This window comes from Geotrypetes seraphini, chromosome 4 (assembly GCF_902459505.1).
Source record: "Geotrypetes seraphini chromosome 4, aGeoSer1.1, whole genome shotgun sequence".
NCBI lineage: Eukaryota > Metazoa > Chordata > Amphibia > Gymnophiona > Dermophiidae > Geotrypetes > Geotrypetes seraphini.
In genome coordinates this window covers 221,652,934-221,675,962 of record NC_047087.1, presented here as the reverse complement: position 1 = coordinate 221,675,962, position 23,029 = coordinate 221,652,934, and the positions used below count along the sequence as shown (strand labels likewise).

The following is a 23,029-nucleotide window of genomic DNA, read 5'->3' as shown; positions in this document are numbered from 1 at the left end:
TTTCTTCTACACAGGAAGCATGCAGTCCCATTTTAGATAGAATGTAGAACTGGGAATTGAAATGCCCAGGTCAGGACTTGTTTGATTCCGCTAGTATTTTAGAAAAGGATCTGTTGATCTAAACCTTTTCTTAAATATGCATGTACATTCCTGTATATATCAGCTTCATGCAGCAGAAGCAAACAATCTAAATTTATCATCATCTACTATGAGTGCAACATTGGCTGAGAGATCCACTTATCGCTGTTAATTTTAGAACTGTGATGCAGAGTTTAATCACTCTCATGTTTTGATTACTGCGATGGCCTTCTAACGGAACGGCCCAGAAATATTTCCAAGGCTATACACGAAGTGCCAAATGTTACAGCAAGACTGCTGGTAGGGTGTTCTCTTTAAACCCACATATCTCCAGTGCTGAAAGAGTTCCACTGACTCCCTTTAGAGCAGGGGTGTTCAACCTTTTGGCTTCCCTGGGCTGCATTGGCTGCAAAAAATGTTTCTGGAGCCACACAAACACGCAAATGCTGCAGCAAGACAGAAGAGGGAACCGGCAAGACCATAAACACCCGGGGGCAGCAGAGGAAAACACTGCATCGCTCTCGACCAGGGCCGCACATAATACTTCACGGGGCCGCAGGTTGGACACCCCTGCTTTAGAGCAAAGAATTAAATTTAACATTCTATTGTTTTTAAGGTTTTGAATAGGCCTGTCTCTCCAGTGATTGTGGCTTCTTTGAGAATTTATCAGCTCTCAAGGGCTTTAAGCTCAGCTTCTTAAAGGGCTTCTAAAATCAGACTGGAGATTCCGTCAATCCATAGCATTAGATTAGAAGAATACAGGAAATCCGTTTTGAAAGTCGTTAGTCCCTCATTGTGGAATATTCTACCTTGGAATCTGAGAGAAGCAAAGCGATTGGAAGTTAAAAAAAAAAAGATTTGAAGAAAATGTTATTTGAACAAGCACTTGGTAGGAAAGAAATATTAGTACACTGTAGATTTTCTGTATAGAACTTTTAAACCTGAATCTTGAAAGACATTATAAAACTATGGATAATTAGGGATGATTCTATTTCATTGAATAATAGCTGAATGAAAGAAATCATTTTTATGTTTAATTATGGCTTGTTTAATGTTATGTTATGACATTTATGTTTTGTTGTAAACTGTCAAGAAAGTGGAGATTGAGCGGAATATTTAACATGTAAATTAAAAAAATATACTCTATCCACTAACTCACCCCACTTATTATACTACGTTTGAAGATGTCTGCCTAGAGACGAAAGAAAAAGCCTCAGACTGTGTGCTTCAGTTCTACCTAATAGACATCATTGGCATTAAAACTTTCGCCTATGGAATGAGTTCAAACACCAGAGTGAACTTAAATTAAGTCCACCCTGGTGTTTGAACTCATTCCATAGGCGAAAGTTACTTAATCATAAATTAATTTAAATATGGGTCCCTCCCATTCCCGACAGTACTAATGCTTTGTGGAAATAAGACCACTTCTTCAGGGCTGTTGGAACTCTGTTTTAGTAGTCACAATTCTGTAGTTACACCATCTCCGGTCACTCGCAGCAGCCAGTCAGCTAGTGGCTCTGCACGGACAGGAGCAAAGCAAGGTCGCTCCTGCCGCAGTTTACCACTGGACTACCAGGGATTCGGAAGGTATGCAGGGGAGGCGGGAATGGGACAGGAAAAAGAGTTCCGGCGGTGATGGGGAAAAATTTGTCCCCATGTCATTCTCTGCTCCAGAGAAGCTGGTTTCATTTACAAAATGCAAGCCAAAGGAGCGGAAGGAAACTGCAATTTGAATTTGATACATTTCCCCAAAGTGACTGGGTCTCTCAGCAAGGCCTTTAGAAAATATATTTTAAGAAAACATTTTTAATAGCCGAGTTATCTAAGCCCTGCTTGACACAGCAACAGCTGAGCACTGAGGGGACAGAAAGATGATTGGGGCGAGAGATTGTTTTTTTTAACCATAGTCTGCACCTCCCCAAATTGTTTGCTATTGTTTCAACCTTGTGCAAAAACAAATCATCTCTTTGGGACTCGGTTAGTGCCAATACTATGCATTGCCATGCAGAAAGTCACTAGTTTGATCCCCGAGTTGGGTCTTCCATGTCAAGAGTCAGCTGGGCCTGACTGAGGAAGAATTCAAATTTCATGGTTCCAAAACGAAAGCGCGTAGAACATTGGCGCACGACAATCCCGCTGCGTTCAAACTGTTCCTGCTATCACTGTGAGTGGGGGACTGGGGGGAGCCCCAGTAAATTGACAAGTGTTCACGCTCCCATAGGAGGAGTGGGGGAGAGAACTCCCCATTCCATTGGAAACTGCCGTTTTCCTTCGATTTTCAGGTAATCAGCAGTTTTCAGTATAGTGGGGGGATTCCCCCCAATGTCAGTGCGAACAGTTGTGAGTTTAGTGGAGGTTGGGGGTTTCCCCCTCCCCCCCCACACACACACCCTTTGAGCGCTAACAGGAACAGTTTTAGGTAGTGGACAGAAGTCCTGCATGGGATTGTCGGCCCGCAATTGTCAGAGCGGCAATGTCCCGCGCGGTTTTGACTGGTCACCAATTCCATAAAGGATAACCTGATTCAGAGTCTTTGACAGTAGGGTTCCAGAGGGAGCTCTGATACATGGACCTCACCCAGATCCATCACTACAATGATTAGGCTAGATGAGAGAGAGAAAACAGATGAATAATCTCCTGAGAGTTGTACAGTAAAAGTTCACAGTGCCAGATCCTAGGTCTCCTGCGATTTGAGCTGGAAACACAAAGGAACAAGAGGAAACTACTGGGTCAAAAAAAGAGTGAAAGAATTATTCAGCTGTTAATGTCTTTTCTTCAACATCTGTTTTAAACTAGGACGTTGGTGAGGGGATCATATTTACAGATGACACAGAAATGTTTTAAACAAAGAGAAATTACAGAAGGATTTTTACCAGACTAGAGAACTGGACATCTAAATAGCCAATGAAATTTAATGTAGACAAATCCAAAGTAATGGAAAAGGATATGGAAAAATTAACGCAGAGTTCCAAGTTAGGAGTTACCAGCCTGGAAATTGATCTTGGAGTCATTTTGGACAATACATTAAAATCCTTAGCTCAATGTCCAGGACCCATCAAAAAAAAGCAAATACAATTGAAATGGACTGCCATTTTCCCTGTGGTGTATTAGCAGGATCCTGGGTGGAATTGGCTGTGTGACACATCTTAAGAGGAAATGCTGCAATGCTGGAATGAAGAGGAACACTCGTATATATCTATTGAGAGACAGAATGAACTCAGGTAGGAGTAGATGGACCATACAGAAAGGGGTCACTAGGCCAAGGTATGTATGGATCATCAGAGAGAAATCCTGCAAGGAGTCCTTCCTTACCCTGCTGGTGGATGGTGCCTGGACTCCACAGTGAGGGTCTTTGCTGAAATAATGCTGGGGCTTAGGGCATCATTATGAAGCTGAAGTCCATATTGGTGTTTGCAGTGATGCAAACTTAGTTGCGCACGTGCCATCCCTAAATGTCCAGTTGCATCCTCATTTAACTATAAGAGACCCTCGTTTAATAAATCCTCAAAGGTTATGTAGTGAACTTCTTAAATAAGTTGGGCTGAGGGATATCTCTGATCCCAGGGCACAGTTTAATAAGGGTCTCTGGCTAAAACACCTCAAATCTCTCAAACACCTTCTCTGTCAAGGCCCCTAATGGCAGGTTTAAATGTTTGGAGGAAGAGGCCCATTGGTTAAAACTGCTTATCAGTACCCTGAGGTTGTGGGTTTGATCCCAACGCTATTCCTTTTGACCCTGGCCAAGTCACTTAACCCTCTACTGTCCCAGGTACCAAAGTTAGATTGTGAGCCCACCAGGACAGATAGGGAAAATGCTTAGAGGACCTGACTACTATTCAATGTACTGTATATCGCCTTGGGAGAATCTCTTCATAAATCTCAATAAGGACCTACTAAGTAGGTATAGTAAATTCAAAAGCAACAAAAATGTGGCTAGGAGGTTGTACTTTATTAGAATAAAATTCCCATTAATTGGGCTCTCCATATATACAAAAAATGGATAGAAAAACAATGAGGCAAAACTCCGTAAAAACAAAGGCCCTCTTTTACTAAGTTGCATTAGAGGTTTCTACCAAGACCCGGAGCACTAAATGCTCCAACGCTCATAGACTTCCTAGGAGCATCGGACCAGCACTGGAGCATTTAGCCCTCTGGGCCGCAGTAGAAACCTCTACTATGGTTTAGTGAAAGGGGAGGATGTCCTTCTGGTGCTGCTGGATTTCAGCGTGGCTTCCGATACTTTTGACCATCCTCTCCTCATTGAGCGTCTCTCTGAAATCGGAATCGGAGACATTGTGCTACGATGGTCCTCCTCTTTTCGGAATAACAGGAAAACTTGTATTGTGAAATCTTACACTGTAACTATGGCCGGCCTCCATCCTCCAGACGCCTGCGCTGGACCTCTGAACTCCCCCATCAAGCTGGCGCCGCTCCAACAAAACACGCACCATGTTCAAGCACGCAGGATGTCCTGCATGCTTGTACGTGGTGCGTGTGTTATTGGAGCGGTGCCGGCTTGACAGGGGAGTTCAGAGGTCCTGCGCAGGCATCTGGAGGATGGCTGGCTTGAATCGGAAGACGGGAAGCGCTGGTGGACGGCAGAGGCATCGGCCGAAGAGGGAGGAGAGCCGCACGGGGACCCCGGGGAAAGGAAACCACCACGCTGCAAGGGCTGCAGTACCCATAGGCAGGTACCCACCCCTGGGCCACCATAGTGAGAGCTCGTGTAGCGAGTCAACACTCGTTTTGCGAGACAAAAGTTTGCCGAGTGTTTTGCTCGTCTTGCAAAACACTCGCAAACCGGGTTACTCGCAAACCGAGGTTCCACTGTACTGAAATTATGTATGTTAACCTGCAATCCATTCTGAGCTCTTTGGGGACAACGGAATAGAAACAGTTACAAGAGATATCAAAAATTTTCAAAGGTTTGATAACTCTTGTTATTTACAACTCTCGCTTTCTCTTGGGGGTCGTTTTACTAAGCTGTGGTAAAACTTGGCCCCAGTGCACCCTTACGCAAGCCATTCCTGCATGATAAGGCCATTCCCCCCCCCCCCCCCCCATTAATGGCCACGCAATAATGTTTGCTCAAAACACATAAATCATGAGGAACAAAAAGAAAAACAAATAAATCATAAGGAGTGCCCAGTCTGCAAACAATAATAATATATATCACTATGTAATAAATTTTTTTTTGTACCTCAGTAATAAGTGTTGTTTCTTAATTGCCTATGCCACAAAAGTATAGAAAATGGCTATCATTCCCTTCAAACTTTGCTTTTGTAACCGGGACATTATTAGTGTGAAATTTACCTTTTTTTTGCAGAACATTCCAGATTGATTCCAAGCTGAGTAAACTTAGGGGCCCTTTTATTAAGGTGCAGTAGGGTACTTTGTGGCAAAAAAATACCACATGTGCACCGCACTTGGTGCTGTGATTAAAAAAAACGTTTTACTGCACGGCAATTTAGTCAAATAGGCTTACCAAGGCTGTGGGAGGAGATGGGCAGAGGAAGGGGTGTAAGTTGTGGGCGTAAGTATCCACAATGCACTGGCATGCTGTGGTAATGCCATGTGGTGTTTTTAATGCCAGGTTAGCACAGGAGCCTTTATCATCTGCAAAAATGTAGGCTTTTCAGATGCGCTGTTACCGCAGCACGTGTGGGTGGAAACCTGCCTCTCGGCAGACATGTCTACAAGCCATGCTTTTTTGACCCATGGTAATTTCTGAATTGTCGCGGGCCAAAATGGACCGTAGGTATCTGCTGTGCTAATTTTGCCCATAAACTTTAGTAAGCAGGCCCCTTAGAGTAACTTCAAGAACTTTCTAGAACTTTCCATCAATAGAAATAGTAGTACAGTATAATTATAAAGATCTTAAATAGCACACTGCCTATGTTGTAACTTATCTGCATTGTTTTAGATGGCATCCAGATGCTACAAACATCGGGCAGATGCATTTTGCTATGTATGCAGCCAATTTATCAAGACAAGAGGGGGAAAAGTACTTCACCGAAGCATCTGCTAAGATGTGTGATGCCTACAATGCATATTTCAGCATGCCTATTGGGGATCAAGACAAACCTTGGACACCTCACTTCACATGTGAGCAGTGACAAAAAACTCTGGAAGGTACAACAATTTTGTTTCTCACTAGAATGGTACAATTTTCTGCTATAAAAATTTCTTAGAATGTTTAATTTTTTTAAATATTTAAATTTTTAAACTTTCAATTTTATTTGAAAATATATCATATATGAAATACGTTGCGAGAATCTCAAACACATTAGTCATAGGTGAAATACATTTATTGTTTCATTTTGGTTTTCTACAGGATGATACAGAGAAAAAAGAGTCACTAAACTGATCACGGCAGGGAAATTCCCTTGCCACGATCAGTTCAGCAGCAACCCGATTCTCTAAGCGGTTCCTGTGACATGGACGCCAGTTAGAGAATCATGGTGTTAGGTGGGCTTAGGTATCTGTCCGTGCGATTCTCAAAAGCCACTTAGGCGGCTTCTGAGACCGGGCATCCTATACAGAATCCAGCACACCATATTTATTTATGCCAGGGTTTTCTTTGCCTAAAGTTAAGCACCGATATCAGAACCTAATGGCACCTAATTCACAAAGACGCACCTAACTCAAAAACATGCCCGCAATCCGCTCTAAAGAGTGTAGGCACTTTGAGCTAGGTACCTACTTTTAATAGAATCAAGTTTTTCGAGTTAAGCGCTAATATTGGCACCAATTAAGCCTATTGATCAATTAAGTTAGGTGCCAATATTGGACTATAGAATCAGGGCCTAAATGTAAAAATGGGGCAGATTTTATAAACAGTGTCAAAGATTTGGCGCTGATAACATTTGGTGTTCAATGCTATTCTATAAATGGTGCTCTGGGATGAGCACTCTTTATAGAATAGTGTTGAATGCTGAATTAATGCTCAACTTTGGGGGGGAGGGGGGGCGACCGTATTTGGCACTCAATTTTGGATACAGATAATTATGCCAGCTAAAACCTGGTATAAATCTTGGTATACAAATTGGGTATAGATCCCCACTATTCTGTAGCACTGCATTCATCTTCTATAAATGCTCCTGACTAGTGACAAAATTCCTCATTATTCCTGAAACTATCCCCATGTCATTCTTTAAGGAGAGAGGGAAGAATCAGAGTATGAATGGGCATAGCCATTGGCCCTCGAGCCTTGCACTGAAAATTGCTGATGTAGAAGAACTGAAGTTGAGATAGACACTAAAGAATGACAGTCTCTGGTATCCAGAGCAGATATTGTTATGTCATAATGCCTCATTCAACCAGTGCCTAAGAGCCAATCACATCAGTGATGTCACAATGGCTTCATTATCCTATACCTGGCTCAAATAAGAATCAGAGTATGAATGGACACAATCACTGACCCTGAAGCCTTGCAATGAAGAATGCTGGTGTAGAAGGCTTGAGGTTGAGATGGATACTAAAGAATGACACGGGATTGTTTCCCGCTGTTATCAGTCAGGATGGGAACGGTGATGAATTTTGTCACTATGTCATTCTCTACTCCCGACCCACCCATGCCTCTCTCTTGGTCATGCCCCCTTCTGAGTTGCATGCAATCTAATTTAGGCCCCATATGGTTACAGAATAGTGCATAGCCAGATTGACATTCAAAACATAATTAGTACTAATCAATGCTTGTTAATTACAGTTATTATTTTGGGTGCCAATTTGAAACCTAGGCACTCATATTTATGTGTGTTACATGCATAAATGCCAGTATGTCACCTAGGTACAATTTTGCAAATACCAGTTTAACTTAAGCATGGGTGGAACATGGGCAGAACAGAGGTGAGGTGTCCAGTGATATTTTCCTGTTACACTAAGGCAAGCAGACTTACACTAGCTCTATGGCTTACTCAAGTGCATGGAGTTATGTTGCAGGTCTCATAATCAATCATGATGCAGTTTTCAGAAATATATGACTATCCTAAAGCCCTCTTAGAACTGGATAACTTGTTCACTGACTTCGATGAATTTCTTCATATAAGTGGCCATCAAATCTTAAGAACAAACAAAGGAACTTGACAGCTCTGTACAGGAGCAGATTTTTATGGCAACCATGTTGATTTAATGGAAGACACTGTAATAGTTGTGTAACTCAACCTGGTGCCTCGAAATTCTAAAAAGATCTCTCAGCCCAGAGGACTTTTTAAACTCATGAAATGGATCACAAGGCTGCTCAGTGGTATAAATTAATATCTGGATTTTTAAAACAAAAGACTAGTCTGCGTGACATTTGGAGCATTGAGATTAAGCATCAAATTACTGCGTCTCAATGGCCACGAATTTGGGCTTGGAGGATGAGACAAACTTGGTTTTTTTTTTGTTTTTTTTATTACATAGAGCAGTTTGGACCCCAGTTCGTTTACAGAAATTAGACAGCTCTAAGTCTAATAGAAGCTGGCACTGTCATCTCGAAGTTGGCACATTAGATCATTTAATTTTCTATTGTCCATTGATATTTAGTTTTTGGAAATCCATTTGGGGCCAAGTGAATAATCTACTGGAAAATCATATGACACTGTGTAATTTGGTACTTCATTGAGAGCTAAGAGTCAAATCTCTTCTAATAATAATAAACTTCTGCTCAGCATGACAGGGGTTGCCTTACAGCAAATCATAAAAAAACTGGAAAAATTGGGATTGGCTGAATTATAATTTTTGGTGGAATTCCGTTATGCCAAATTTTTTAAATGGACAGGTAATAGCCATACAGCAGGGGCATTTTAAGAAATTTAGGGATATTTGGGAGCCATTAACAAAATATTGTACTGAATGAATATTATTTTTTTTCCCTATGTTCATACACATCCAGGGTGGAGAGGGGGGATGGGGATACTTTATGTTTTCATATGCTTAGAACAATTGCTGGATATGAGGGGGGAGGGATATTTGTTGTGTACTAGATTTTGATTATATATTAAGTGATGTTGAAGTGTAAAATGATTGTATCTTATGTTTACACTTATTGAAAGTGTTAAAAATGAATAAAGAATTTAAAAAAGAAATGGATCTTTTCCTTGGTTCCAAAATGTTGCTGTTTCCTAAGTCTAACACAATTTGAAATACATTCCATTGCAGAAAACCCTGCAATCCATCAAACTGTCACTGATGGTAACATGGCTAACAGTCCTACTACAAGGCAAACACCGGCCTGCTGAGGGTCTGTGACAACTGATAATGGTTTTATAGTGCTCACATTGTACATGGTGACGCATGGTATAAATCAAATGATTACAGCAAGGTCTGTGCCCTAACCAACAGGACCTGATTTATTGAGGCTGTAAGAGGTGATACAGACAAAAAAAAAACCCCAGTTCAAAATCAGAATGATAATCCCCATGAATCCCTGAATAGAAAAAGGATGGAATCTACAGTAAGGGCCTGATTCTATCAATGGCGCCTAACCGCACCTAACTTTTAGGTGCTCTTTGGCATAGTTGTCAATCAACCGCTAGGTGCCACCCATAGAATCACGTTTAGTGACACCTAGGCATGTTTAAGTATTGTTAGGTGTCCTTGTGGTAGGTGCCATGCTTCCCTGGCCTAATTTACCGGTGCCTAACACAGAAGCCTAGTGCTGCCTAAATCAACCTAAGGGCCTAAATCAACCTAAGGGCAAATTCTATAAGAAGCGCCCATAAGTTAGGTGCCGAAATAGGCACTGTTCAGCACGATTCAAATAAAATTGGGAATCACGTTGAGTGGCACCTATTTTGGAGGCGCTCATTAAACTGGCCAGCTGTAGACACAACTAAAAGTTAAGTGCCCATGCGAGTGCTTAAGCACACTTAAGAGCAGTGATTCTGTAAGAAGGCACCTAACACATAGCCACGCCCATACCTAACATGCATAGCGCCTATTTTTTTTTAAGGCTGCCTAAATTTTTAGAGGCGCCTTGTTACAGAATCGCGCTTTCTTGATAGGTGCCTATGTTTCAATCAGTGCTGATTAAAAAGCTTAATTGAGCTTGTTGGTCAATTTAGATAGGCACCTATCTAGTTGGGCGCCTCCGAAATAGATGCCTAACTTTGGGCCCTAGTCTCTGCCCCTAACCACACCTATTTTTCAGGTAGGCTTCATTAGGCTTTGCTAGGCGTATCAACTTAGGCAATTAAGTTGCGTTTGGAATTCAGTTAGGTGTTGCTAGGCATCCGCAGGTAGGATGCCATTTGTTATTTGTAGAATTTTCCCCTAAGTGCAGAATATTTCCTCTCAAAGCTGAAGTTAAACTATTTTCAATTTTAAAATAAAAAAGGAAAGCACAGTGGGAGGGAATAACTTATATGAAGCAGGAGCTTAATAGTGTGCCCTAGTGCTGATCAACATGCACTATTTATCAACATATGCACTACTTATCTGTATCTTGCCTCGTTAACATTTCTCTTTTTGTACTTATTGTACATTAAAATTTAATAAAATCTTTGAACTAAAAAAAAACAACATATGCACTACTGAGGAACAGTAGGCACTATGGTGCAACAGATTGTACTATCGATGTTATTGCTCATGAAATGAGAGAAAAAAAAGTTTTTATGTTCTTCAGTCACAGAACCTGCAGAGTAGGGATGAACCAGAACCTTGTACAAATGAAGAGGTAACTTTCGAAGTTCCAATAAAAAGTCTTTATTTGGAGCCGTGATTTCCACCAGAGAATTGCAAAATCAGATCACAGGACCCAACACACGATCCGTATTTTGGCCCAAGGCCTGCCTCGGGGGTCACAATATCTATTTGGCTACAATGCTAAGATTAATGTCCAGTCTCTCAATGACAACAACGTGCAATCGGAGATAAAAGTAAGACAGCGTTCATGAGTATAAAGAGGCACAGTACCAATTTTTGTAGTTGTCTTTCAACATAAACGATACAGGAAACTGAACAAAATGAAAAGTGTTGGACTACACACCTCTACCAAGTAGAAAATAAATGATAATCCCATGATGAACAGTGGAATTTTGACTAAATTACAATATAAATTACAATTGCTTCAAAATGCTTCAGTCAGACTACCGTATTTTCACCCATATACCGCGCACCCGTGTAAAACGCGCACAAGGGTATAGCGCGCGGGGAACACAAATTTATGTAAAAAAATTTAATATAGCACACACACGCGTATACCACGCATGCTAAAACCTCCTCCCGCCTACTCCGAACTGGCATCCTCCCCCCTGCTTGCTTACCCGCGTTTTACAACTTTTTTTTTTTCAATCCGATCCGGCATCCCCCCTGCGAACCGGCATCCTCCCCCCCCCGCTCGCGTCACCCCCCTCCCCCGCGATCCTACATCCCCCCCAGCACCGCAAAACATATCTTACCCTATTGGGCACCGGCACCAGCACCAATGCACAAGATGTGCCAATGCCAGTGCCCGAAGATCCTCCCTCGTTGGGTTGGGCTGGGCTGGGCTGGGCGGTGCGGTGCGAGAGAGATCCTCCTTCTTCCTGCGCCGGGCTGGACTAGGCTTTGAGCATTTGCGCATGCTCAAAGCCTTCTGGTCTCGCTCTCTCCGAGATAATCTCGGAGAGAGCGAGACCAGAAGGCTTTGAGCATGCGCAGAGAGCGAGACCAAAAGGCTTTGAGCATGCGCAAATGCTCAAAGCCTAGTCCAGCCCGGCGCAGGAAGAAGGAGGATCTCTCTCGCACCGCACCACCCAGCCCAGCCCAGCCCAACCCAACGAGGGAGGATCTTCGGGCACTGGCACTGGCACATCTTGTGCATTGGTGCTGGTGCCGGTGCCCAATCGGGTAAGAGATGTTTTGCGGTGCTGGGGGGGATGTAGGATCGCGGGGGAGGGGGGGTGATACGAGCGGGGGGAGGAGGATGCCGGATCGGATTGAAAAAAAAAGTTGTAAAACGCGCTCACACGTATAACGCGCACGGTTATGCACGGTTTGTAAAAATTGTGTATAACACGCGCGTTATATGCGTGAAAATACGGTAATTTATGGCCTGGGAAAATATGAGAGAACATCTGCCTTACTTAGAAGCTTTCATTTGTTACCTATCAAACTGCAAATTAAGTTTAGTAACTTTAGTATTTAAATTGTTATATGGCATGGGAACTGTTGGTCTCATACAAATGCTAAATTTTTCTAACCATTGTTTAAAGTCACATTAAAAACTCTAGGATAAGGTTATCGTACTGCAAAGAAACCCCACTTAAAGTCAATATTAGAACACTCATTTTCATATCAAGGTGCAAATATATGAAACAATATCGCCATACACGTCAAAAACATTACAACGCATTTTCTCTTTCAGAAAGCTTTAGACATACTTAGGGCCTCTTCTATCAAACTGCGCTAGTAGTTTTTAGAGCAGAAAGCTGCGCTGAATGGCCCACGCTGCTCTCTTAGGGTTCCTTTTATCAAGCCGCACTAGCGGGGTTAGCGCGTCGGACCCCCGCAGCTGGCTAAAAAATTAATGCCTGCTCAAAGCAGGCGTTAGCGGCTAGCGTGACTGGCGGTTTAACACGCGGTATTAAGCGCATTAAACCCCCTACCGCGCTTTGATAAAAGGACCCCTTAGTCTCAACTCTGGTAAATAGATAAATTTAATAACTATTTGTATTAAATGGGGGTCCTTTTACTTTTACTAAGGCGCGCTAGCCCTTTCAGTGCGCACTAAACGCTAACACATCCGTAGAATACAATGGACGTGTTAGCGTTTAGTGCGCACTAAAACGGCTAGCACATCTTAGTAAAAGGACCCAATGGTGAATTGTTTAATGTATTATCTTTTTATCCAGATGAAGATCGCTTATATTGTAATCTGCTTTGAATCTAAAGTGAAACAAAGGATACTATAAATCACTGACTAGAATGAAATGAAAAGAAATACCAGTAATGCCAAGGCCAGTTCATCAAACAATATCACTTTACTGTCTGGTATCTTGTGTGACCTGGGAATATGGCAGATACCGCTTGTGCTGAGGAGTGGCCTAGTGCAGTGTTTCTCAACTCGGCCCTGGAGTACTCCCTTTCCAGTCAGGTTTTCAGGATAACCACAATGAATATGTATGAAAGAAATTTGCATGTAATGGCAGCCGTGTATGCAAATCAAGTTCATGCATACTCATTGTGGATATCCTGAAAACCCGACTGGCAAGGGGGTACTCCAGGACCGAGTTGAGAAACACTGGCCTAGTGGCTAGAACTGCTACCTCAGCACCCTGAATTTGTGGGTTCAATCCCAGCACTGCTCCTTGTAACCCCCTGGGCAAGTCACTTAACCTTCCATTGACCCAGATACCCTAGTTATATTATGAGTCTGCTGAGACAGAGAGGGAAATATTTAGAGCACTGTTGTTAGACTGTCAACCACTCAGATGGCTGTGTCAATGGGCAATATTTCTAATAGGAAATGAACAATAGCAACAAGATTGTAAGATCGGTCACCCTCAAGCATGAGAAAGGCTTAGCCATAATTAGGGCTTGTATTTATAAACTCTAAATTTAGGTTTTTAGCTTTCAGGTAATTAGGTGTTCTTTGTCAGTACCAACCCCCTCCCCCTCCCCCCCAAAAACAAAGCATACCACAAATATTGGGGGTAATTCTGTAAACGATATTCCAAAATTAGGCACCAGAAAAAAATTGGTGCTAAGCACAGTTGTATAAAGGGTATGCACTATGCAGCCTTTGTAGACTTGTGCTTAGCAATGAATCCTGTGACTAACCTTGAACACCAGACTTACGCTCGTTGAAAACTGTAAATGCGGGTGCCCACCCACCCCACCCCACGCCTCCCCACCCTACCCCACGCCTCCCCTTTTACTAAGCTGATGTAGAGGGTTCTACCACAACCCGGAGCACTAAATGCTCCAACGCTGCTCTGACGTTCATAAAATTCTATGAACGTCGGAGCATTTAGTATTCCAGGCCACAGTAGAAACCTACATTGCGGTTTAGTAAAAGAGAGTCTATGCAGTGCACCCCCCTCCGTGTATCCCCCGTACCCTCCTCTCCATGCCTCCACTCCTTCCATGTCCCCGCTCCTTCCCACCCCCCATTCCACACTTCTGCGCTCCCTCCCCCCCTTACCTCTTAATCTTCTCCAGCGCGAGTAGCTTCTGCAAGCATGCTCCTCGCACCAAGGTTGGCTTTGCCTCTGACGTCACTTACTGGCCCCATGACCCGGAAGTGATTCAGAGGGGAACCAGGCTGAAGCGAGCAACGGGCAGAAGTTGCTCGCACTAGCGAAGATAATTCGGAGGTACGGGGTGGGGGAGAGGGATGGCACAGGGTGTAGCAGGGCGAGGCAGAGAGGTACCAGCGCCCCCACCGACTTAGCAGCTGGGGTGGTCCGCAGCCCCTTTACTACATCACTGGGCCTAAGTTACAAGGTGGTATTCTATAACTATACACACAACTTTTGGGGAATGCCCTTGAAACACCCCCTTTTTGTGGTATGCACTAGTAGAGTTAGGCGCCACGCATTATAGAATAGCGCACAGCCAGATGTGTGCGCAAATGTTAATGAGTGACAGTTAGCTTCTTTAATTGGTTGCTAGCACCCAATTGTCGATAGTTGAGGGCTTGTGAGCATCTTGGGCACACGCACATATATGGGTTTGCAGATCAGGGCACCATTTATTTATTATTGATTTAAAACTTTTAAAGAAAACTTTTTTAAAGAAAACTGAACGGTTTCCACCAGATTTAGAATCTGGGGGATTATTTCTTCGCGCCTTTTCTGGTGGACTCAAAATGTAGATGAGACAGGAGAGGGGTAAGACGGTTCTAGAGAAGTGGTGCTTTTCCAGTGTTTATCCAATAACCCACCCCCACCTCCCCTTTTACAAAGCCACGTGACATAAGCCCTAAAGCCCTTTATATCCCTAGGGGCTTCAGGGCAGTTAATGTAGGGGCAGTGGCTCTGTAAAAGTAAAAGGGAGGATTTATCATTTTGCTTTGGGACTTTACAAGTGCCCTAAAATAAACATAACATAAATTTTTATTTCTATCCTGCAACAACCTTGTGGTTCTATGTGTACATAACCAGTGAATAAAAAAAAAATAAATTCAGTGATACAAGGTATATATTGTCAAATCATCTACATTAATCCCCAAAAATTCATTAAATAAAAAAGTTTTTAACATGCGCGTAAAATGAAGATAAGATGTAGAATTTGTCATTAAAGGGCGCAGTTTAGGTTCCCATTTGGCTGCCTGTTAGGAAAGGATTTGCCCTAGATATTTTTTTATGAATATAAACTCTTACTGATGGGAACAGAAAAAAATTAGCATTCCACAAAAGTCAAGCAGTAATATTAAATTCAAAATGATCTATTAAATAACTCGGCAGCATACAATGAAGCATCTTTTAACAACCTAATTTGAAAAGAACCCTTGCCTGTACAGGTAATCAGTCTAATCTACAGAAATAAGGAATTACAGTACAGTGGTGCCTCACACAACGAACTTAATTGGTTCCAGGAGCAAGTTTGTTATGCGAAAAGTTCGTTATGTGAAACGCGTTTTCCCATAACAATACATGTTAAAAAAAATAATTCGTTCTGTAGCATATAATATGCTAAGATGACATAAAAAAAGATAAATTTTTTGTTATTATTTTTATTTAGATACATCTAAAAACATAATTGTTTTTTAAAACAACACACATTTTTTAAATTTAAAGACAGACTAAGTAGAGTCTAATTTTACAGTGAGAGAGGGCAGAGTCTCAGCGGCAAAAACTGGGACTTAACTGTTCATTTTTTTTTTTTTCTAGCATCGGGGAAGCGGCGAGAGTAGCTCCGCCCCCCCCAACGCATCAGCAGTAGGCGCCGGGCCCCTGCGAGCCGACGGTCCGCCACTGCACAGGGAGCCAGGCGGAGAGAAGGCAGTTAAGCGTAGTGCCTGCGCGGAAGGATGCAGCTCGGGCAACTTCGTTGTGTGAAACGAAGTTCGTTGTAGGATGCAAGACATGAAGTTCGTTGTGCGCAGCGTTCGCTGTGCGAGGCGTTCGTTATGCGAGGCACCACTGTATATCATCTGTTTTACAGAAACTTAGGCCCCTCCACAGTGCATCCAAAGATGCACCAGGAAGGGGAAAGCCCACCATTTTGAAGAGGCAGGCCTGCCAACTGTAATGAATAGGAATTCCTCCTGACTGCCTTTGTCTTAAAGGTATGGGGTGGAGCAGGGGGCTGTCGGGGAGTTGTTGGGGGGCACGGGATCCTGTCGATATTGTGCAGGGTGTGGGGGGCCAGGCAGTGACAGGAGGGGTTGTTGGGGGGAGGGGGGAACATTTCCCTCTGCTGCTTTCCCTGCCAGCCAATCAGCTGAGCCGGCAGGACTCATGGAGTCCTGTGGCTCAGTTGATTGGGGCAGGGCGGGCAGGCTTCTGAAAAGTTTTGGAGACCGGAGTTGGAGGTATGTCAGGCTCGCGGTGGGTGGGTCGCTGGGGTTCCGCTGCACAGAGGGATGGGAGGGATAGAAAGACGCTGCAGAGGGAAGGCCCGTTCAGAGTGCTGCCACTCTTTTTGGAGGCCTCAGAGCTGCTGCACAAGGGGATGGGTAAGGAAAGATGATGATTGTTGTACAGGGAAAAAAAAAGACATTCCTTGAAAATAAGCCCTAGTGCGTTTTTTGGAGCACAAATTAATATAAGACCCTGTTTTATTTTTAGGGAAACAGAGTAGCAGTTCTGAGTGGATTACATAAGAGGGATAGGCATTCCTGTGTAATGGCAAGAGAAGCATCAACAATATTCTTCATATTATTGTATGCCAAAAAAAAAAATATATATATATATATATTTTCATGTTGTTAATAGTGTGCACTCTTCCAAAATATATTATGTAGTGCCCAACTGCAGGCTAGCTGAGGATTTCCTACTTGAGATATCTATGCCTTCATATTTATGAAACAACAAGAGTCCCGAGCATGCAGGAAAGGTGCAGCAAAAACTCAAACTGTTATATGCAAAAAATTGTTGACCAGGAACGTCAGATTGAGATACTGTGCATGCCCTAAAATGGCTTCCCTAAGATAACATGCAGAATCAATACCTAAAACAGGCAGATAAGGTCATAGACAATAGTAAAAAAAAAAGAAAAAGGGGGGGGGGAAGTTGCCTATTGGTTAGAGCAGCTGCCTCAGCACCCTGAGGTTGTGAATTCATTCCCACTGCAGCGCCTTGTGACTTTGGACAAGTCAGATTACACCAAGTACAAAATAAGTGTGTAGTTGTCTTTCCTTTAAATGAGCTGTGCATGTGTAGTTGTGACCCGCTTAGGTGTTAGGTGGGAAAGAAATTCTATTAACGTAGAACAAAATCTTTTCCAGAGAAAGGAAAATGGTAAAACCAGAGGACATAATTTGAGGTTGAGGGGTGGTAGATTCAGGGGCAATGTTAGGAAATTCTACTTTACGGAGAGGGTGGTGGATGCCTGGAATGCGCTCCCGAGAGAGGTGGTGGAGAGTAAAACTGTGACTGAGTTCAAAGAAGCGTGGGATGAACACAGAAGATTTAGAATCAGAAAATAATATTAAAGATTGAACTAAGCCAGTTACTGGGCAGACTTGTACGGTCTGTGTCTGTGTATGGCCGTTTGGTGGAGGATGGGCAGGGGAGGGCTTCAATGGCTGGGAGGGTATAGATGGGCTGGAGTAAGTCTTAACAGAGATTTCGGCAGTTGGAACCCAAGCACAGTACCGGGTAAAGCTTTGGATTCTCGCCCAGAAATAGCTAAGAAGAAAAAAAAAAATAAAATAATAATTTAAATTGAATCAGGTTGGGCAGACTGGATGGACCATTCGGGTCTTTATCTGCCGTCATCTACTATGTTACTATGTTACTATGAGACGTACCTGTCTAAAATATGTACCAGGTAAACCATTTAGATCGTAACCACACAGAAAAGCGGTCTATCAAGTCTCACCTCCTTTGATAAACTCAACTAAACAAATGCTCTAACTATGATGTTGCCACCTGTCAAATGTCATATGACTGCAAGAAATCAAGATACTATGGGCTACTTTTACTAAGGTGCCCTAGCGTTTTTAGCGCACACAGGAAATTACGCTTCTAGAATTAACACCAGCTCAATGCTGGCGTTAAGGTCTAGCGCGCAGGGCAATGTAGCGTGCGCTATTTCGCGCGTTAAAGCCCTAGCGCACCTTCGTAAAAAGAGGGCCTATATCTCTGCTTTAAAGGCACAACTCTAATCTCTTGTTCTACAACGGATGGCATAAGAGCAAAGTCAGAACTAGAGCATCATTCTTAGAAAAGCATGCTGAGTTTTTAGAAAGTTGATCTCAAAACTGAAAGTAAATAAGAGTTTTGAGCATAGCCGCTGAGGTCTTTACGCAATTTATGAAAAGAAGCAAGTATGTGAAATCCTAGGTATTATTGTTTGCAGTAAAGCAGGGGTGTCCAACCTGCGGCCCCATGAAGTATTTTGCGCGGCCCCGGTCGAGGGCGATGCAGTGTTTTCCTCTGCTGCTCCCGGGTGTTTACCGTCTTGCCGGCTCCCTCCTCTGTCTTGCTGCAGTGTTTGTGCGACCCCAGAAACATTTTTTTTTGGCCAATGCGGCCCAGGGAAGCCAAAAGGTTGGACACCCCTGCAGTAAAGGGTCTGTAATTATTAAAGGTGAAGCTTATTGGAGAGAGTTTTTAAAAGTTTCATTCTCAAACTCTCTCACACCACAGAGAAAACGTGACATGTGGGGCCACAACTATGGCATTCTTGCTTTTAAAGGCTTGTGAATTGGAACAGCGGGGCTTTTACATGCAAAAACAGTTGTCTTCCTCAAACAGCCGTCAACGTAGAAAGCCAGCATTGTACCAGAAACAGTAAGCATGACAAAAATCTTGCTGAACCACAAGCGTCCTTGGCAGACCCAGATCCAATTTCTTTTGGTCGATATGCAAGGCACATACCCAAGCTGCCGGCAGCAGAGCCCGGGATAATAGCATTTCCTCATCTGCTTCTCTCTGCCTTACGTGAAATGGGGCCCTGCAGGCACAACTCAAGCTACGCTCGCTTATTTTCATCCCTAGGAGTGGATCGCTTTCTCGTTTGTTGCTATTTTAGTTTTGGTTTAGGTCACTTTCCCCAAATGCTGCTCTGGGCTTGCATCTCAGTTATTGTCTGAGCTAGAAAGAGGAATGCAACGGCAGAATCAGTATCACAAGCCAGTCAATAGTTCAGCTGCGGAAAGTGATTTGTATTCTGGTGGCAGAACACCCAATGCAAAAAAAAAAAAAAAACAACCAAAAAACCACAAAGCACTCAATATTCAGCCCCCATTCTCAATCACTGTAGTTCTGTTAGTACCTCACACAGTCCACCGAACCGTGATTCACTTTCATCTCACAGACTTTGGTAGGATCTCCAAAGACCTAGGGCTCCTTTTACTAAGCCATGTTAGGGCATTAACGCGCGGAATAGCACGCGCTAAATTGCGGCATGCGCTAGACAGCATTGAGCCGGCGTTAGTTCTACCTGCGTAGCGTGGGTTTAGCGCGCGCTAAAATGCTGCGTGCACTAAAAACGCTAACGCAGCTTAGTAAAAGGGGGGTTCTAGATAATTGTCAAGGAAGTACATTACAGGAATAGTCTGAAGCCCCTTTCTGATCCCTCCAGCCCCCCCCCTCAAAAAAAAAAAGATCTTTTATTAAAGTAGCTGTCATGAAGAGAGTGTCAGGACATTAAAACGGTGAGTTATTTGCAAGTGAAATGACGAATAAATGGACAATGGTGAGTCTTTAAACTCTATTCCTGCAGCTCTGGTCTTTCATGTACAATGGGATTCGGCTTAGTTCCAAGACTTCAGAGAGCAGAAAATATACAAAGTATAGTTAAAAGTTTCTGCTCTCTCTCACTCTTGGGAATACTTTGGCACTTCTCTGAAGAAGGGCAAATCTGCTCTTTGTGGATAAATGGAAGCCTTTGGTTTCAGCTCAGCTTTGAGTCACAGAGGAAAGTCTATCAAAGAAATATTACATTTGTAGTTTGAAAGGCCACAATGATTTCGCAGGTGATGTCCGGATAAATGTCAGAGAATTCCACCCCTCCCTTCCCCCATTATATTTAAATTGCTTTAACTTTAGATAGCAAATGGAACTATTTAAACATTTATCAGACTGTCAACAAGAAATGTGCCCTAATAAACTACTGCAGGCTGAGTTGCAAAGGCACCAAGTCATAAGGTTTCCTTACAACAAAGAAAGAAAGCAAAACTCTCTCTCTTTCTCACTATATATATATATTTTTTTTTTTTTTTAAATTTTATTTTCGAATATAGGACTATAACAGAAATGCCTCTAGCTACAGAATTTGGCAAAGGCCACCACACGAGTCAATTAGAAATCTGCTTGATTTTTAAATACAATAAAATAATAATTAAAAAAATATATGGTGGATATATATATATATTTCTATATCTATATCTATATTTCTATATCTATCTCTCTCTCTCTATATATATATATATATATATATATATCCACCATATATATATATATATATAGTGGATATATATATATATATAGAGAGAGAGAGAGAGATAGATATAGAAATATATATATAGATATAGATATAGAAATATATATATATATCCACCATATATATATATATATATATGGTGGATATATATATATATAGAGAGAGAGAGATAGATATAGATATATCCACCGTAGAATGGGGCTGGCATGGCTTTTGTCAGTTTCCTGTTGTTTCCGGAGGTCAGCAACGTACAGAGCCAAAGCCAGTGGTCGTCAAACTACAGTACTGACTTGGAAAGTTCTCTTAAGAAAACGCAAGCGTCAGAAATCACTGCTGCAGAGAGCAAACCCCCTCCCCCCTCCTCCCGAAGTACTATGGCCGATGGCAGCTTACGGTGCATTCCTAAATTTCAGAAGGGGGGGGGGGACGGTCTGCAATCGCTCACCAGCGACTGCAGCCTACGGGCTGACTTCTACAGCGTACAGAAACCTCCCGGTCTGATCGTAGTCTGGGGAAGCCTGCAAATGCCATATACTACGTGCGAACAAGAAAAAAAAAAAAAAAGCAAAGACACACCTCATTCCTCTGGAGTTGCAAAAAGCTGTTGAGATAGCTGGAGTTGAGAGAGGAGCCCAGGTCGGAGCCGGTTTTGGTGTAGTTGCTGAGATCCTGGTGGGCAGAAGAGGGCTCTGGTCTGAAGGCATCAAAGGCGCTGGCCTGGTGAGTGTCCTGCAGGGACAGATAGACCCAGTTGAGGAGCTGGGCAGGCTGGTAAACAGAAGCGCTGGTGTCTATGGCTGACAGCAGGCTCATCTTTCCCAAATGCAGACGGAGCTGGCTCTCTCTTTCCCCCTCCTCGGAACCAGCGCTTTACTCTCGCAGCTTCAGTTTTGCTTCTTTTTTTCTAGTTATTGCTTCACTTAAAAAGAAAATAAAAACTATTTGGGAAACTTTTTTTGGCGTGTGTGTTGTGTGTGCTCCCCCCTCTCTCTCTCTCTGGTCACTGATTTCCTTTTCCTCCCTTTTTTTTTTTTTAACGGGATCTGGGAGCTGCTAGCCCGAGTTCTCGCCGAACGGGCATAGCTGCAAAGTTATCTGGAAAGGGGGAGTTGCTTGAAGTGAAGCAAGCAACTCCTGTTTGCATTAGGGATACTGTATTTCAGTCTCGAAAAGAGACCGGGGAGTGAGCTTCAGAGACACCTAGGGGCAGCAAAGGCAAACTACAAGCAGAAGCCGATGAAATTCTACTTATTATGACAGGGGTTGCCATACAACAGATTAGGAATAATTGGAAAAATTGGGATAGACTTAACTATAGGTTTTGGTGAAATTCATTGTGTCATATATTTAAAATGGAGAGAGTAATAGCCATACAGCAGAGACATTTTAAGAAATTGAGGGATGTTTGGGAGCCATTAACAAAACACTGTAAAGATTGAAAATCATTTTTTCCCCTTAAATATGCACATTCAAGGTGGAGGGAGAGGGGTGAGGAGGGATAGTGTGGTTTTCTTGTGACTGCAATTATTGTGTTGTATTTAATTATCTATATTTTTGAAATCAATATGTACTTCTTCTTGTATTAGATATGGGGGGAGGAAATTATTGTATTCTGAATTGTTTATGTATTTAAAGTGCTTTTTCTCTAGTGGTTATATTTAAATTATTTGTATTGCACTATTAACGTTTGAAAATCAATAAAGAATTAAAAAAAAAAATTCTGAGGATCTTTGACTGTGTAAGGAGGTGGAGAAAGACGTCAGAGTTTGGGGATTAAAAAATAAACAAGGTCTGCTGTATTTGTGGAATACAGTCTTTTTCTTTCTTGTGCTGTATTGGTCATAAAAGAATGAGGCCAGTGCAAACAATTGAGATTGTACGTCTTTAGGGGTTTGGGGGGGGGGGGTTTGTTAAATAAAGTAGCATACCTATGCCAAACTTTGGTAGAGAAATAAAGATTAACAAATGACACCCCCTCCAATACATATTAAGTTACTGGACTAACAATGTATTTGTTGACTGGGTTTCAGGACCTAACATTTCCTTTCTTAGTAAGAACTGCAGAATGACCTCTATAATTTCAGATATTATAGTGTATGATCCCTTTATTCTTTACCCTAATTCGTTCCTATTCAATCATTATATCTAGGTTAGTGTGTACAAGAGATGCACAGTGGTGACTTTAGGCTAGTTTTTTTTTTTTTTTTCATTTTGGAATCTTTTTACCAAGCAATGCTAAAATGTGGCCTGTGTTAGCCCCAACATGGATCTTTCAAGTGCGCTGTGGCCGCTTTTAGCACTGTCAGTAAAAAGCTGATTTTTCCAATAAAGGCCACACACTAATTTCTCCATTAATGTGTGGCCGATGGTGCATGAGCCCTTAGCGCCAGCTATTTTGTAAGTGGTAAGGCCTCACACACTAATCCTCCGC

General features: G+C 42.5%; 1 protein-coding gene across 2 annotated transcripts in view; it reads right to left on the bottom strand.

Moving 5' to 3' along the window:
* Positions 1-21,678, bottom strand: part of ZCCHC24 (zinc finger CCHC-type containing 24) — a 317,690-nt gene extending 296,012 nt beyond the window's left edge. Inside the window, exon 1 of one of the 2 annotated variants that reach the window (XM_033943625.1) lies at positions 21,175-21,678. In XM_033943625.1, the coding sequence (XP_033799516.1) occupies positions 21,175-21,411 (237 nt within the window). In that variant the 5' untranslated portion in view covers positions 21,412-21,678. The remainder of the gene's footprint in view (positions 1-21,174) is intronic. The other variant, XM_033943624.1, reaches the window with a different exon arrangement.
* Between the last annotated feature and the right edge of the window lie 1,351 nt (positions 21,679-23,029).